The sequence below is a fragment of the Oncorhynchus masou genome, chromosome 12 (genome assembly GCF_036934945.1).
Source record: "Oncorhynchus masou masou isolate Uvic2021 chromosome 12, UVic_Omas_1.1, whole genome shotgun sequence".
Classification (NCBI taxonomy): domain Eukaryota; kingdom Metazoa; phylum Chordata; class Actinopteri; order Salmoniformes; family Salmonidae; genus Oncorhynchus; species Oncorhynchus masou.
In genome coordinates this window covers 82,203,736-82,222,866 of record NC_088223.1, presented here as the reverse complement: position 1 = coordinate 82,222,866, position 19,131 = coordinate 82,203,736, and the positions used below count along the sequence as shown (strand labels likewise).

The following is a 19,131-nucleotide window of genomic DNA, read 5'->3' as shown; positions in this document are numbered from 1 at the left end:
ATCCTATTGGGCTGTATCACCGCCTGGTATGGCAATTTCACTGGAACTGCAGGGCTTTCCAGAGCGTGGTGCAGTCAACCCAACGCATCATAGGGGACTGCCTGCCCTCCACATACATTACAGCCGTATTCTAAAATTGATTAAATACATTTTTTCCCTCATCAATCTACACACAATACCCCATAATGACAAAGTGAAAATACTTACTTACATAAGTATTCAGACCTTTGATATGAGACTCGAAATTGAGCTCAGGTGGATCCTGTTTACATTGATCATTCTTAAGCTGTTTCTGCAACTTGATTGGAGTCCATCTGTGGTAAATTCAAATGATTGGACATGATTTGGAAAGGCACACACCTGTCTATATACAGTTGAAGTCGGAAGTTGACATACACCTTAGCCAAATACATTTAAACTTGGTTTTTCACAATTCCTGACATTTAATCCTAGTAAAAATGCCCTGTCTTAGGTCAGTTCGGATCACCACTTTATTTAAAGAATGTGAAATGTCAGAACAATAGTAGAGATAATGATTTATTTCAGCTTTTATTTCTTTCATCACATTCCCAGGGGGTCAGACAATTACATACACTCAATTAGTATTTGGTAGCATTGCCTTTAAATTGTTTAACTTGGGTCAAACATTTCGGGTAGCCTTCCACAAGCTTCCCACAATAAGTTGGGTGAATTGTGGCCCATTCCTCCTGACAGCTGGTGTAACTGAGTCAGGTTTGTAGGCCTCTTGCTCGCACACACTTTTTCAGTTCTGACCACACATTTTCTATAGGATTGAGGTCAGGGCTTTATGATGCCCACTCCAATACCTTGACTTTGTTGTCCTGAAGCCATTTTGCCACAACTTTGGAAGTATGCTTGGGGTCATTGTCCATTTGGAAGACCCATTTGCGACCAAGCTTCAACTTTCTGACTGATGTCTTGAAATGTTGCTTCAGTATATCCACGTAATTATCCATCCTCATGATTCCATCTATTTTGTGAAGTGCCACAGTCCCGCCTGCAGCAAAGCACCCCAAAAACATGATGATGCCACCCCCGTGCTTCGCGGTTGGGATGGTGTTCTTCGGCTTCCAAGCCTCCCCCCTTTTCCTCCAAACATAACGATGTTCATTATGGCCAAACAGTTCTATATTTGCTTCATCAGACCAGAGGACATTTCTCTAAAAAGTACGATCTTTGTCCATATGTGCAGTTACAAACAATAGTCTGGCTTTTTTATGGCGGTTTTGGAGCAGTGGCTTCTTCCTTGCTAAGCGGCCTTTCAGGTTATGTCAATATAGGACACGTTTTACTGTGGATATAGATACTTTTGTACCTGTTTCCTCCAGCATCTTCACAAGGTCCTTTGCTGTTGTTCTGGGATTGATTTGCACTTTTCACAACAAAGTACGTTCATCTCTAGGAGACAGAACGCGTCTCCTTTCTGAACGGTATGACGTCTGCGTGGTGCCATGGTGTTTATACTTGCATACTATTGTTTGTACAGATGAACGTGGTACCTTCAGGCGTTTGGAAATTGCTCCCAAGGATGAACCAGACTTTTGAAGGTCTACAGTTTTTTTTCTGAGTTCTTGGCTGATTTCTTTTGTTTTTACCATGATGTCAAGCAAAGAGCCACTGAGTTTGAAGGTAGGCCTTGAAATGCATCCACAGGTACACCTCCAATTGACTCAAATGATGTCAATTAGCCTATCAGAAGCTTCTAAGCCATGACATAATTTTCTGGAATTTTCCAAGCTGTTTAAAGGCACAGTGAACTTAGTGTATGTAAACTTCTGACCCACTGGAATTGTGATATAGTGAATTCTAAGTGAAATAATCTGTCTGTAAACAATTGTTGGAAAAAGTACTTGTCATGCACAAAGTAGATGTCCTACCCGACTTGCCAAAACTATAGTTTGTTAACAAGAAATTTGTGGAGTGGTTGAAAGATGAGTTTTAATGACTCCAACCTAAGTGTATGTAAACTTCCGACTTCAACTGTATAGTAACAAAACTATGAAATAACACATTTGGAATCATGTAGTAACCATACCCGTTGCCTTGATGACAGTTTTGCACACTCTTGGCATTCTTTCAACCAGCTTCATGAGGAAGTCACCTGGAATGCATTTCAATTAACAGGTGTGCCTTGTTAAAGATTAATTTGTGGAATTTCTGTCCTTCTTAAAGCGTTTGAGCCAATCAGTTGTGTTGTGATAAGGTAGGGGTGGTATAGAGAAGATAGACCTATTTGGTAAAAGACTAAGTCCGTATTATGGCAAGAACAGCTGAAATAAGCAAAAAGAAATGACAGTCCATCATTACTTTAAGACTTGAAGGTCAGTCAATCCTGAAAATTTCAAGAACGTTGAATGTTTCTTCAAGTGCAGTCGCAAAACCATCATCGCAGGGTAGCCTGCGGCAGGGCGGCAGGGTAGCCTAGTGGTTAGAGAGTTGGACTAGGAACCGGAAGGCTGCAAGCTCAAACCCCCAAGCTGACAAGGTACCAATCTGTCGTTCTGCCCCTGAGCGGCAGGGTAGCCTAGTGGTTAGAGCGTTGGACTAGTAACCGAAAGGTTGTGAGTTCTAACCCCCGAGCTGACAAGGTACAAATCTGTCGTTCTGCCCTTGAACAGGCAGTTAACCCACTGTTCCCAGGCCGTCATTGAAAATAAGAGTTTGTTCTTAACTGACTTGCCTGGTTAAATAAAGGTAAAAAAATAAAAAATAAAATCGCCTTGATGAAACAGACAGCAGTAACTATGGCGAATGTGTCAGGGGTGCTACAGCTCCTCTAGAACCCTTTGTGTGGCTATTCTATACGGAACAAAAATAGAAACACAACATGCAACAATTTCTGAGATTTGAAGGAGTTACAGTTCATTTAAGGAAATCAGTCAAATACATTCATTAGGTCCTAATCAATGGATTTTACATGACTGGGCAAGGGCGCTACCATGGGTGGGCCTGGGAAGGTATATAGGCCCAGCCAATCAGAATAATTTTTTCCCCACAAAGGGCTTTATTACAGACAGAAATGCTCCTCAGCATCCCGTCCACATCAGCTTCTTGATATGCCACACCTGTCAGGTGGATGGATTATCTTGGCAAAGGAGAAATGCTACTAACAGGGATGTAAACAAATTTGAGACAACATTTGAGAGAAATAAGCTTTTTGTGTGTTACGGAAAATGTCTGGAATCTTTTATTTCAGCTCATGATTACATGGGACTAACAGTTTACATGTTGCGTTCATATTTTTGTTCAGTATATAAGGAAATAAATTATGAAGTGCAATGCTGGTGAGATGAGAGTTGCAGTCTAATTTTTATCAGAGCAGAGAGAGGTTGAAAGATCATGGAAAGAAAGTTTATCTCATTCTAGTTCTGTGAGAGATACAGGCGTGCTCACACAGCCACGGCCGCTCATTGGTCTCAAACATAGGTTACTATGTTGCGCAATTCATAGAGCCGGGCAGGCTCAACCCGAAGCACCTCTTAGACTATTAGGCCCGGGGGGTGGGGGGGATTAACGAACAGGCAACTCGATTTAACTTTGATTGCTTTTATTAAAATGTTTACATTGCAAAAAGTGAAATGAATTTTCATGCCACGAGTGCTAATAGATCTGGCCAAATAAGTTCCGGAATGAAACAGTCCAAAACGGTGAGGTGCCTGATCCTGTTCCCGCAGGATCCTTCTCAAATTAAACACTGGTTAGGGCTTATTGTGGTTCAGAAGGTTACGGGTGTGTTGTTTCCATTGTCGCTCAGGGCCTTTATGGCATGATGAGATGTATTGTTCACACACACACACACACACACACACACACACACACACACACACACACACACACACACACACACACACACACACACACACACACACACACACACACACACTCTTCAACACCCTTCAACACGGCTCCTTCAGTGGCCTCAGGTGTCACAGCTGACAACAACTAAGGGAGGCATCATAAGTGCTGTTGTGCACTCGGAGCTGTAAAAAATACTCCCAACAGAACGAGAGGCTAATGGAGCGATTTACTAAGGAAGACGTCACCTGTCCCGTTTTAATGTGATATTGACTTAACACATCTTGCTGAAACACAGAGAAAGAATCATTCTCCCTATTACACACACTCTTCCTAGGGCTTATATGTTAGTGGCTGATATATCAGCTGTCTGTGGGCTGTTTCTGTCTTTCCCCTGTCAATGTTGAACCAAACCACATAAATATATTTTCAGCAAATATAGTATGGTAGCAGAATGATAGATAAAGAAGAAATATTGAGTAAGTTGCTTAATTCTTATTTTTGGTGTGGGGTAGGACTAGGGGACAATGTTGATGGAGTTTTCACTGTAGCCTTGTTTTACAGCTTTATGTTGAGTGATCCACAAAAACTCTGGAAAAATCCACTGCGGCAGCCAGTGAAGAAAATCCCTGGGACTCGTCTTGTTTCCTTATGTAATGCAGCATAAAATACTTTCAGATCAGCATATTAGCATATTACACTCCCCTGAAACTACAGCAAGTCTATGGATGGGTTTACGTGTGATGCCATAAGGCAGTATTTTGTAGCTATCTCAGAAAGGCTATTTAATCACCCGTGCTTTTACATTCAGTATGTTGGATGTAATCATCAGGCCTACCTTAGCATAGGCTGTGATTTGAATTTCAAGCTATTCTCCAGGAGTAGGCAATATCCTTATGGCCCCAGTGTGGGGTTGTTCTCTGTCCCCGTTTGACTGTGTGACACCCTGTGGGGAAGCCGGTGGCCCTCCACCCCAGCGCTACACAGCCACTTAAAGCTGTCGTCACAGGCTTATATGTGCCCTTCATGCATGAGCCAAGTGTCTGAAATACCCCCACCGGCTGCCCCCCCCAATGGGTCCCCCCATACATACCCTGCTCTCCCATGACAAAGAGTGTGACTGCCAGTGCCCGCTGGCACTTGTAGATTCAACTGTCTACGAAAAGGGGGCACCCATGTCCACACTGTGTAGAGGTGTGTGAGAGGGGTTTGGAGGGGGATTCTGCGCAGCATTAAGCACATTATCAGACACAGGGCTGCATTAGAAATCAGCTGTCGGAGAGCGAGGGCTGCCCGGGGTGCAAGGTCATTGTCTCTATTGAAGTTGAACAGGCGGCCCGCCGGAGGAGTAGGCTTGCTGTTTTGTTGCATGGGCATCTGGTGCTCCCACAGCACACTGCTTCAAGGGACCGGCAGCGCTCGGGATGTCTATGGAGACAGACAAAGTTTCACTGCACTGTAAGTTACCCCGTGTGCTACTTTTACTTTTTAACATTTTGCTTGTTTGAATATGGGCCACTATTATACAGGAAGTTGCATGTAGGCCTTTTAGTTACTGTAATTATTCAGCTATAAGCTATTTGGCAACTGCAGATAAGACAGTGAATGCATTTGAATGAAGGGAAACAAATGAGTTCCTAGTATAGAGGGTAGTTGTACATATTTATTATATAAAAAAATATCTGAATTATCCATTTGCACAATTACAATGAAAAACCACTAAACAGGGAAATACCGCACACAATCTGTTATTTTTGATGCTTTTGGACTGCTGCAACCAAATTGCTCTGCAATGGGAAAATACAGATCATCTGAATCTTATCATGTTGCCTATACAACCTGATGAAAAGTTTGATCAAATACGGTGCTGTGCAGTGTTGTTGGCTAGTCGAACATGTGCATCTCACATTGAATATTAAGATGGCTGTGACTAAGAGAACTCTGCATTTGTTTTGTCAATTCAGGGTATCCAAACCCAATAGACACTTCACTGGCGCTCAATGAGTCTAGGGGATTTGCATACATTTCGGTTCAATGACGTGTGTTTATCTTCTTGTATTTCATATATTGTGAACAGAGGCATTCGTGCCAATGGTTTATTACACAAATACTGTATTGTAGTGCATTTCAAATTTGCCAACCCTTTTCTCAGCAAACATATAAGACTAATTCTTAGCAGTGTATGATGGACTCGCTCAAACATGTGGTTTGGGGAGCAGGGACTAAACTATTATACTCCCAATGTTTTGTAATGAATGCAAATAGCTTGTTGTGATTAACCTCCATTTAAATGTAAATTCGGGTTCTGTCTGTGGAGACGAGCCTCTGATCTGCTGAGAAAGAATACTTGTTATGGGTTCAGTTTCCTTTGTTGAACATGCAGCAGCTATTCTTTTGAAAGGTCTGCTTTGTTATTAATTAACGATTCTTCGATTGCATAACAAGTACTTGTCCACCTACATTATTACCGTATGAGCTAATCTAGCTAATCTTTTCTAAGGGATGCTCAGTGGTGTTTGGATGTGTTTTGTGTGATGGTGATGCTGCTTTTTAGTCCAGGACTAGGCTTAATCTGTCCCCGAAACTGTCCCAATACTACTTACTATACAGATCATTATGATTGAATCAAATCAAATCAAATTGTTTTTGTCACATGAACCAAATACAACAGGTGTAGACCGTACCGTGAATTTTTAAATGTATTTAATTGATTTAACCTTTATTTAACCAGGTAGGCAAGTTGAGAACAAGTTATCATTTACAATTGCGACCTGGCCAAGATAAAGCAAAGCAGTTCGACACTTACAACAACACAGTTACAAATGGAGTAAAACAAACATACAGTCAATAATACAGTCAATAAAATAAGTCTACATACAATGTGAGCAAATGAGGTGAGATAAGGAAGGTGAAGGCAAAAAAGGCCATGGTGGCAAAGTAAATACAATATAGCAAGTAAAACACTGGAATGGTAGATTTGCAGTGGAAGAAAGTTTCAACTGACCTGAGCCCTAGGACCATGCCCCAGGACTACCTGACATGATGACTCCTTGCTGTCCCCAGTCCACCTGACTTTGCTGCTGTTCCAGTTTCAACTGTTCTGCCTTATTATTATTCAACCATGCTGGTCATTTATGAACATTTGAACATCTTGGCCATGTTCTGTTATAATCTCCACCCGGCACAGCCAGAAGAGGACTGGCCACCCCACATAGCCTGGTTCCTCTCTAGGTTTCTTCCTAGGTTTTGGCCTTTCTAGGGAGTTTTTCCTAGCCACCGTGCTTCTACACCTGCATTGCTTGCTGTTTGGGGTTTTAGGCTGGGTTTCTGTACAGCACTTTGAGATATGATGTATGAAGGGCTATATAAATACATTTAATTTGATTTGATTTGAAGAATGTGCAAAGTAGAGATAGAAATAATGGGGTGCAAAGGAACAAAATAAATAAATACAGTAGGGGGAGAGGTAGTTGTTTGGGCTAAATTATAGATGGGCTATGTACAGGTGCAGTAATCTGTGAGCTGATCTGACAGCTGGTGCTTAAAGGTAGTGAGGGAGATAAGTGTTTCCAGTTTCAGAGATTTTTGTAGTTTGTTCCAGTCATTGGCAGCAGAGAACTGGAAGGAGAGGCGGCCAAAGGAAGAGTTGGTTTTGGGGGTGAGCACGTGCTACAGATGGGTGCTACTATGGTGACCAGCGAGCTGAGATAAGGGGGGACTTTACCTAGCAGGGTCTTGTAGATGACCTGGAGCCAGTGGGTTTGGCGACGAGTATGAAGCGAGGGCCAGCCAACGAGAGCGTACAGGTCGCAGTGGTAGGTAGTATATGAGGCTTTGGTGACAAAACGGATGGCACTGTGATAGACTGCATCCAATTTATTGAGTAGGGTATTGGAGGATATTTTGTAAATAACATCGCCGAAGTCGAGGATCGGTACGATGGTCAGTTTTACAAGGGTATGTTTGGCAGCATGAGTGAAGGATGCTTTGTTGTGAAATAGGAAGCCAATTCTAGATTTTACTTTGGATTGGAGATGCTTAATGTGAGTCTGGAAGGAGAGTTTACAGTCTAACCAGACACCTAGGTATTAGTAGTTGCCCACATATTCTAAGTCAGAGCCGTCCAGAGTAGTGATGTTGGACGGGCGGGCAGGTGCAGGCAGCGATCGGTTGAAGAGCATGCATTTAGTTTTACTTGTATTTAAGAGCAATTGGAGGCCACGGAAGGAGAGTTGTATGGCATTGAAGCTCGTCTGATGGGTTGTTAACACAGTGTCCAAAGAAGGGCCAGAAGTATACAGAACGGTGTCGTCTGCGTAGAGGTGGATCAGAGACTCTCCAGCAGCAAGAGCGACATCATTGATGTATACAGAGAAGAGAGTCGGTCCAAGAATTGAACCCTGAGGCACCCCCATAGAGACTGCCAGAGGCCCGGACAACAGGCCCTCCGATTTGACACACTGAACTCTATCAGAGAAGTAGTTGGTGAACCAGGCGAGGCAATCATTTGAGAAACCAAGGCTATCGAGTCTGCTGATGAGGATGTGGTGATTGACAGAGTCGAAAGCCTTGGCCAGATCAATGAATATGGCTGCACAGTATTGTTTCTTCTCGATGGCGGTTAAGATATCGTTTAGGACCTTGAGCGTGTGTAACGGCTGTTTGGAGAAGTGGACCAAAGGGCAGCGTGTTAAGTGTCCATGATTTTTATTATAATCGAACACTAGAACAAAAATTATTAAACTGACACAAACGAAACAGTTCTATCTGGTGTAGACACACAACAGAAAACAACTACCCACAAAACCCATGTGGGAAAAAGCTACCTAAGTATGGTTCTCAATCAGAGACAACGATAGATAGTTACCTCTGATTGAGAACCACACCCGGCCAAACAACAAAGAAATACAAAACTTAGAAAATGAACATAGAATGCCCACCCTAGTCACACCCTGGCATAACCAAAATAGAGAACAAAAGCCTCTCTATTGCCAGGGTATGACAGCGTGGCTGAAGTGCACCCATGACCAGCTCTGAAACCAGATTGCATAGCGGAGAAGGTATGGTGGGATTCTAATTGGTCGGTAATCTGTTTGTTGACTTGGCTTTCGAAGACCTTAGAAAGGCAGGGTAGGATAGATATAGGTCTGTAGCAGTTTGGGTCAAGAGTGTGTCCCCCTTTGAAGAGGGGGATGACCGCAGCTGCTTTCCAATCTTTGGGAAACTAAGACGACACGAAAGAGAGGTTAAACAGGCTAGTAATAGGGGTTGCAACAATTTTGGCAGATAATTTTAGAAAGAAAGGGTCTAGATTGTCTAGCCCTGCTGATTTGTAGGGGTCCAGATTTTGCAGTTGTTTCAGAACATCAGCTGACTGGATTTGGGAGAGAAGGAGAAATGGGGAAGGCCCCATTGGGTTTACCCTGATTGCTGTGGGGGGTGCAGTGCTGTTGACCGGGGTAGGGGTAGCCAGGTGGAAAGCATGGCCAGCTGTAGAAAAATGCTTATTGAAATTCTCAATTATAGTGGATTTATCGGTGGTGACAGTGTTTCCTATGTTCAGTGCAGTTGGCAGCTGGGAGGAGGTGTTCTTATTCTCCATGGACTTTACAGTGTCCCAGAACATTTTTGAGTTTGTGTTGCAGGAAGCAAATTTCTGCTTGAAAAAGCTAGCCTTGGCTTTTATAGCTGCCTGTGTATATTGGTTTCTAGTTTCCCTGAAAAGTTGCATATCACGGGGGCTGTTCGATGCTAATGCAGAATGCCATAGGATGTTTTTGTGTTGGTTAAGGGTGTTCCTGGTTCTAAATTTCTTGAATGGGGCATACTTTTTTAAGATGGTGAGGAAGGCATTTAAAAAAATAACCAGGCATCCTCTACTGATGGGATGAGATCAATATCCTTCCAGGATACCCCGGCCAGGTCGATTAGAAAGGCCTGCTCGCTGAAGTGTTTCAGGGAGCGTTTGACAGTGATGAGTGGAGGTTGTTTGACCGCTGACCCATTACGGATGCAGGCAATGAGGCAGTGATCGCTGAGATCTTGCTTGAAAACAGCAGAGGTGTATTTAGAGGGCAAGTTGGTTAGGATGATATCTATGAGGCTGCCCGTGTTTACGGCTTTGGGGTGGTACCTGGTAGGTTAATTGATAATTTGTGTGAGATTGAGGGCATCAAGCTTAGATTGTAGAATGGCTGGGGTGTTAAGCATGTTCCAGTTTAGGTCGCCTAGCAGCACGAGCTCTGAAGATAGATGGGGGGAAATCAGTTCACATATGGTGTCCAGTGCACAGCTGGGGGCAGAGGATGGTCTATAGCAGGCGGCAACGGTGAGAGACTTGTTTTTAGAAAGGTGGATTTTTAAAAGTAGAAGTTCAAATTGTTTGGGTACGGACCTGGATAGTAGGACAGAACTCTGCAGGCTATCTCTTGTCGTGGAAATTTCCTGTATTACCAAATCATTAAAGAGCAAACCACACACAAGTCAGAGTTATCATAAAGTCCATCTTTAATTTTATGAGCTTCACCATAGCCCTGTGACTCGCAGATCAATTCAGTGTCCATAAATGAATTCTCTGAGATTGCTTACAAGACAGTCCTTAGTATCATTTATAGCCAAGACACACCCATAAAAACTCACATGACGAATAACAGATCTTAGGAACATTATACAAAGAACCTTTTACCAGAAAAAAGAGTATCCCATAATTTATAGCATTAGCTATAAATTATCATTCAGTTTGGTTATTAAACGAAGCTCCTATCTCGTTTTTGGTACCACTTAGGACCAAGACATTACCTCATCCAATGGCATATCAATTGTCAATTTCTAGATACTCCCATAAAAAATACAACCCCTCCTGGACAAGCTTACAGAGAGAAGTGACTGGCACACAGACATTGTTCCCCAATGGTTCCCCATTAATCACACCATCCCTTCACATGGATTAGGAATAGTTACAGACACATTCACAGATAAGACTAACCTGACCTCTCCCCTCTCTGGGCCCAAGTAACTTTTCCCACATAAGCATACTATAAAATTGTATAAAACATTGTATTTATAAATGTTACATAAAGGATTCTGATTCTGCCACTACACTCTGCAGTAGATTGCAACACCGCCCCCCTTGTCCGTTCTATCTCAGTGAATAAAGCAGTGAATAAAACAAACGTAGGGAGGAGGCTTCTAATGTTAACATGCATGAAACCAAGGCTATTATGGTTACAGAAGTCATCAAAAGAGAGTGCCTGGGGAATAGCAGTGGAGCTAGGCACTGCAGGGCCTGGATTCACCTCTACATCACCAGAGGAACCGAGAAGGAGTAGGATAAGGGTATGGCTAAAAGCTATGAGAATGGTCGTCTAGAACGTCCGGAACAGAGAGTAAAAGGAGGTTTCTGGGGGCTGTAAAATAGCTTCAAGGTATAATGTACAGACAAAGGTACGGTAGGATGTGAATACAGCGGAGGTAAACCTAGGTATTGAGTGATGATGAGAGAGTTATTGTCTCTAGAAACATCATTGAAACCAGGTGATGTCATCGCATGTGTGGGTGGTGGAACTGAAAGGTTGGATAAGGTATAGTGAGCAGGGCTAGAGGCTCTACAGTGAAATAAGCAAATAAACACTAACCAGAACAGCAATGGACAAGGAATATTTACATTAAGGAGAGGCATGCTTTAGTCGAGTGATCATAAGGGTCCAGTGAGTAGTGAGGTTGGTTGGGGTCACGGCTATTCAGACAGCTAGCCGGGCCATCGGTAGCAAGCTAGCATAGGATGGAGGTCTGTTTTTAGTCACATCGTGCGTTTCCGTCGGTAGATTAATGGGGTTCCGTGTGGTAGAGGGGATCAATCCAATTGGCAAAATAGATATAGTTATAGTGACCCAAGAAAAATTGTCCGATAGATCTATTCAGAAAGCACCCGATAAGACAGCTAATGGTTAGCAGGCCGCAGATGGGCGTTCAGGTAACGTCGCGACGGAGGGGCCAGTTGGATAACTCTACTCGGGCAGATAACGTTGGTAGTCCAGTTGTGAAGGCCCTGTGGGGCTCCGCGTCGGCAGTAAAACGGGTCCGGATAGGTGATTGTAGCTCAGAAGTGGCTGATGGAACTCTTCAGCTGGCTAGCTCCGGAATAATTGATGTTTGCTCCGGGATCGACGTAAGCCAATAGTCCCACCGATAGCAGCGAGCTAGCTGCAAGATCCAGGTGTAAATATCCAGTGAAGCACATCTGCAATACAATTAATTTCTGTACCATTTTCAAGGTTTGGATCAATTACATTTAAATTCAGCCTATTCTGCGGTAAAATGCAATAAAATGCAAATTAATGACTTAAAAATCATACAATGTGATTTTCTGGATTTTGTTTTAGATTCCGTCTCTCACAGTTGAAGTGTACCTATGATAAAAATTACAGACCTCTACATGCTTTGTAAGTGGGAAAACCTGCAAAATCAGCAGTTTATCAAATACTTGTTCTCCCCACTGTATGTGTCATTTAATTAGCCATTAAGATGTGGCCATCTATTATTTTTAACTGAATAATGAAAGTCATAATTGCTCAACGAGTCTGTGACCGCGGTTGTGTAATGTTCTTTGGGGGGTGCAATTTTTGTTGTTGTTGGAGGACATGCCCCTCCAAAAGGTCTGTGCACGGCCCTGCTCTGAGCAGCGCTAAAGCTGTTCTATTTCAAGGATCCGCCACTCAAGTGAATCCTGCTATAACCTTCTTTCGAAGTAAGATGACGTTTCTATAACAGCGAAAGCATCAGACACACACGCAACACACAAGACATCAACAAGACCCACATGACATCAACAAGACACACATGACACATAAGACATCAATAAGACATCAACAAGACACACAAGACATCAACAAGACACTCATGACACACAAGACTCTCTTTGGATTAAATGACACAAGACCAGAGGGAATCACTACAGTTTGTGTTGTATGTAGAAAGCATAGTGTTTGCCAATCAGCGTTGAATGAGGGTTGTGTATCAAACTGTTGGTAAGCTGGAATGTTTGGGTTTGAATTCTCTTTCAGTGTTGAATTCTTGCAAAAAGATTAGGGTTTCAATTGAATAGCTTTACTTTTGTTGCCTGTCTTGAAGTGAATTACACCTCTTGGCTGTGGAGACCCACTTCAAGAGCAATGTTTGCCAATTGCCTACTGCATAGTTAATACATTATGCAAGAACTGGGCCATCAAGCATTTTGGGGTAACACCTAATAATAACTATCATTTATAAACCATTTATTGATCAGGTGTTAATGATTTTCTGAACATTTGTAAATTATTATAATGCTCCGGTATCCAAATAATAGCCTAATGTAACAGCATGCAAAGATTTGTTGGAATAATTTAATAAAACAATTAATTTCGTAAGTACATTTTGACCATATAATTGAGACTGAATGATAAAAAAACAGCTTTGACCAAGCTGTTTCGGCGCACACCCGACTGCTGGTGGCACAAGCTGTCCAAATGGATCTAGCTTAGACTTCTTGCCAAAATATTGTTGACTGCTCCTTCAACAAGAGACATCAGCTTCTAGTCTTCACTAAGGCCAAGGACTGGGAGCAGAGTTGCAGATTATTTTGTACTTACAGCTATTTGCTCTTTGTTTGTTTGTGGTTTCTTTATCCTGAGAACCTGCGTAGCACTGATACAGCCCTGTAGTCTAATGTTTGTACTTTATAATTCGGTTCCAAGTTGCATTCAGTGACGGTGAATTCTCTATATATGCAATGCCGTGCAGATATCCAGAGCAAATGAATAACTGTGAATTTGGGACAGATTTTGGGACAGTCTACAACAGAACTTTGGACTTACTCTGCCTCATAGGAGGGTTCCCAGTTGTACCGGACAAGAGAATTTGGCCATACGTCGGTGCTGTTCTTCTGCTATGGCATCTAATGTCAGTGCCAGAAATCCAATTTTACAAATTGCCCCCATTTATTTTGGTTGATGGCCAATGAGGCAGTAATCCTGTGTTTAATCAAAGACCCCCATTTCCATATACATCTGAAACGCAGCATGTTGACGTAAACGGATGTCTGCCGGCTTACACTGAAATTATATATTGTAATTAGTGAAAGGCTGGTCAAGTGTCTGTTTTCATCCATATTCCCTCTCAAGGGACATTTCTAAGTATTGTAAATGATCAAATGGGAATCTGTCATGTTTTCCTCAGATATCCAGGAGTTCTATGAGGTGACGCTGCTGAACACCCAAAAGAGCTGCAAGCAGAAGCTGGAGGAGGTCAACCACATGGCTGACAAGTGGGAACAGACGGGCACGGGCTCCCTCACCGCGGTGCTACAACACGCCTGCCCAACCGAGGTGAGCCTGATGGGACCTCGGAGTAGCGGGCTTAGAAATGTAATGAATCCTGCCAGTCTACCCATTACAGGATTATTGACTTGAATGTGGAGGCCGTTTCTACTCATTGTAGTTCTGTGGTAGTGGTACTACTTCACCAATGAGGAAGCCAGTTGACTCTAAAAAACACAAAAAAATAATAACACGATAAGATAACTGTTTTTCTGTTTCACAGTTTAAGTTCAAGTTTTATTACAGTCTGTAGGTATTGAGATACATACATTGGGATTGTTCCTTGCCTAAGTTCTCAAGCAATTAAACAGACAATGGAATCAATTACAGATTTGCGAAAACAAAAATACTGAATAATCATTTCCTTGTGTGTATCACAATTTCAAAGTGGAAATTACAAACTATAGAATACTTTTTATAACTCAAATAAACAAAAATGTTGCATTTCCTGCTGTGCAGGAAAATTCTTAGCAACAAAAGAGTGATCACGTGAAGATCCTACATCTGTACTTTGTGTCACCTAATTAATTATTATTATATTCTCTAACTACATCTATCGGCATGACATCAAATTTGGTCAGGTTCAATTAATATATGTGGGTCTTTCTATAAAAGAGGGTACCAGTGAGTATTTCTTGTAGTCTGTTTGGAGCTCTTACAAAGTCATTAATAATAATTTGACTTTTTTATTCTTCATGTGAATACATTATGATATAAAGGGGAACATAAATACATTCAATATAATTCAAAAGTTTAATCAAAAGCTATGTTTAAAAATGTATGATACTGTTGTTTGTAGTTATATCATATACTCAGCATTTAACAATTGAATTACACATTGACCTTGATCATGTGAAGTTCCTGGATATTGCTGTCTGTCTCTTTTTTGTATGGAGATCCCGGAAGTGTATTGTAACCTCATAGCATTTCGTATCTCCCTATGTTACGGTGTGTAAGCAGTTTTCAAGGGCACACATATCCAAAATAATGTATGTGATTGAAAAATCCAATGCTTCAAACAGAAATAGTAACTTTAATATTGTCATGCCTGCTCCCGCTCTCCCTCTCTGGCGCTCGAGAGCACACCTGTCACCATCATTACGCGCATCACCGCTCATTGGGCCACTCCGGACTCCTTCACGTTTTGATTGCCTTCCCTATATCTGTCTGTTTCCTCTGTTTCATCCCTGTGTCAGCATTATTGTCATTTCTGTTTTCCCTGTCCAGACGCAGTCCGTATTCTGTTCCTGTCCGTGGTTATTAAATGTTCACTCCCTGTACCTGCTTCTCGTCTCCAGCGTCCATCCTTACAAATATGATTAATAAAACTAAAATCAATACTGTCATTAACAGGGTTCGTCAATAATATAAAAGTAGTTTGATGCGCATTTGATGTCTAGCTGTTTAGTTACGTAGGGACATTATCGCGCAACATCAGTTGATTCAGGATAGGATTTTCTGAATGACAGTCATGTGATACTGAATGCGATTTAACAACAGCCAAAGTGTGGGAATAATGTTGATCTCGAGGATTGACAGACAGTTGACAGACAGTTTTGGTGTCTGTTGTTACGGCGGTCAAGATAATTAGCCTACTTCATGGACAACATTAAATCAAGATTCCTGAGGTAAGATTATGTTCCATGTACATTTTAATAATTTGTTTTCCGAGTTCAAATGGAATATGAAAACAGCCTGTTTATACATTTTTGAAGAGAAATCCATTTTTTTTGTGCATATAAAACTCCCAAAAACCTTCATATTTTGATGTTCAAATGTGTGTAGGGTTTAATGTGGAATGCCTGCTCAAGTGCGCAGCCAACACTTCCTGTCCTTTAGTAGGAGGTCACCCTTCTAACTCCATTCTATTAAACTATGAACTAATAATTAGTTGATTAATAGCTGCTCATACCATGCCACAGTGCCAATATAAGGTAAGATTTCAACATTTCTGCATATGATTTAGTGTCTATTGACTTGTTAATGAACTGCTGTTACTGTAAATGGTTAGCTGACTAATACAGGGCATTCGGAAAGTATTCAGACTCCTTGACTTTTTCCACATTTTATTATGTTACAGCCTTATTCTAAAATAGATTAAATCATTTCCCCCCTCGATCTACACACAATACCCCATAATACAAACCAAAAACAGTTTTTTAAATACATTTTTGCAAATGTATTAACAATAAAAAACAGATATGACATTTACATATTTATTCAAACCCTTTCCTCAGTACTTTGTTGAAGCACCTTTGGCAGCGATTACAGCCTTGAGTCTTCTTGGGTATGAAGCTTGGCACACCTGTATTTGGGGAGTTTCTCAGATTCTTCTCTGCAGATCCTCTCAAGCTCTGTCAGGTTGGATGAGGAGCATTACTGCACAGCTATTTCCAGGTCTCTCCAGAAAAGGCTGTGCATTTAGGGTTGTTGTCCTGTTGGAAGGTGAACATTCCCAGTCTGAGCGCTCTGGAGCAGGTTTTCATCCAGGGTCTCTCTGTACTTTGCTCCAGTCATCTTTCCCTCGATTCTGACTCCCAGTAATTGCTGTTAAGAAACATCCTCACAGCATGATATTGCCACCATTATGCTTCACCGTAGGGATGGTGCCAGGTTTCCTCCAGATATGACGCTTGGCATTCAGTCCAAAGAGTTTCATCAGACCAGAGAGCCTTGTTTCTCATGGTCTATGGGTCCCGTAGGTGCCTTTATGCTGTCATGTGCCTTTTACTGAGGAGTGGCTTCCGTCTGGCCACTCTACCATAAAGGCCTGATTGGTGGAGTGCTGCAGAGATGGTTGTCTTTCTGGAAGATTCTCCCATCTCCACAGAGGAACTCTGGAGCTCTGTCAGAGTGACCATCGGGTTCTTGGTCACCTCCTTGACCAAGGCCCTTCTCCCTCGATTGCTCAGTTTGGCAGTGCGGCCAGCTGTAGGAAGAGTCTTGGTAGTTCCACATTTATTCCATTTAAGAATGATGGAGGCCACTGTGTTCTTCGGGACCTTCAATGCTGCACAAATGTTTTGGTACCCGTTCCCAGATCTGTGCATTGACATAATCCTGTCTCTGAGCTCTACGGACAATTCCTTCGAACTAATGGCTTGGTTTTTGCTCTTACATGCACTGTCAACTTTGGGACCTTATATAGACAGGTGTGTGCCTTTCCAAGTCATGTCCAATCAATTGAATTTACTACAAGTGGACTCCAATCAGGTTGTAGAAACATCTCAATGATGATCAATGGAAACAGGATGCACCTGAGCTCAATTTCGAGTCTCATAGCAAAGGTTCTGAATACTTATTGTAAATAGGCTGATCAGTTTCACCTGTCCTCGTTATTGTCTCCACCCCCTCCAGTTGTTGCTTGTTTTCCACAGTGTATTTATCACTGTGTTTCCTGTCTCTCTGTGCCAGTTCGTCTTGTATGTTTAGTCAAGTCAACCAGTGTGTTTTTCCCGTACTCCATTTTCTATTCTCTTTTTGATAATCCTCCCGGTTTTGACCCCTGCCTGACTCTGGACTTATTTTTTGCCTGCCTGATCATCCTGCCTCGCCTGACCTTGATTCTGCCTTCCCTTCGGTATCTTTTGGACTCTGAACTGGTTTTGATCCTTTTGCCTGTCCAAGACCATTTTCTTGTCTTCCCCTGTTGGATTAATAAATATTGTAAGACTCCAACCATCTGCCTCCTGTGTCTGAATCTGGGTCTCGCCTTGTGCCTTGATAGTATTGTGTATAGATTGATGAGGGAAAAAATGGATTGATTCCATTTTAGAATAAGGCTGTAACGTAACAAAATTTGGAAAAGGGGAAGGGGTCTGTATACTTTCCGAATACACTGTATATCCTAGCTACCTAGCTAACCATTGGTTATCTTAATAAACAACCGTATCTATTGATAGACTTGAGATATGCCCCTAGCTATAGTTAGTCAGTGGTTGCACATCTAACTAGCTCAAATGAATAGTAGAAATGTAAATATATTCTTTCACTGTTTACAGCAGGTCTGAGGCTTCTCAGACCAGTCTGATTAGCCTGATAGTGCCGTGGGTGTGCAACTTACACCTGTGCAAATCTGTGTGTGTATGTCAATGGAATTAAACATCCAACCAATGCCTCACGTGTCGTGCTGTAGGTCCACCACACATCTGAAGGGTTGTGGGGTACCGTGGAGAAACAACCCCTAACCTCTCCCCCTAGACACTGAGAGCATTGGACAGATTTGGACAGGTGTAGAGCAATACCGCCAAAATTCCACTAAGCCTATCAGAGGGTGAGGTGGAGCTCTCACCATGTCACCACGCATCAATCCCTCTCAGATCTCCACAAGTGTCTAGACTCTGGGTAGTAGGGGCTAGGGGTTCTTTCTGGACAGGCCATGGGTATTATGGTAGCTCAGTCAGTCAGTCTGGCCCTGTAAAAACATGTTCATAGCTGTCAAATACTTACTTCCTCTGTCTCAATTGCATTTCTTTGATTTGTTGCCTCCTTCTCAAAACCCATTGGATGAGGTCAGAAGTCCCTCCCCTCTCACCTTCTTATCCAATGGGTTTTGAGAAGGAGGTGAGGAGAGAGGACGTGAAAAATGAAGGACATGCAATTGAGATTCTCCCCTTGTGTCCTCCATTCCTCACCTCCCTCTCAACGCACATTGGGGGAAGGTTCCTCCCCTCGGGCTCCAAAGTAGTTAAAATGCGAGGCAAGAAGTGGAGGAAACAAGGACAGAGGAAGCAATAATGTGATGTCTAGTTTACACACACACACACACACACACACACACGCACACGCACACGCACACGCACACACACACACACACACTGTTTTAAGAGTTTACTGATTATAATAATATTATTTGTATTATTATTATCAAACCATTTAGGAATTTTGACCCTGATGTCAAAAATTGGTCCCTTTATTTATAAAAAGACCCATATGCTGTTTTATCTTGCCAGCCATTGGTGGA

General features: G+C 42.2%; 1 protein-coding gene across 10 annotated transcripts in view; it reads left to right on the top strand.

The window, feature by feature from the left end:
• Nucleotides 1-19,131, top strand: part of LOC135550935 (disks large homolog 2) — a 291,390-nt gene that overhangs the window by 41,220 nt on the left and 231,039 nt on the right. For all 10 annotated transcript variants that reach the window (XM_064982190.1, XM_064982191.1, XM_064982192.1 and 7 more), the window contains exon 3: nt 14,029-14,177. In XM_064982190.1, coding sequence (XP_064838262.1) covers nt 14,029-14,177 — 149 coding nt within the window. The remainder of the gene's footprint in view (nt 1-14,028; nt 14,178-19,131) is intronic.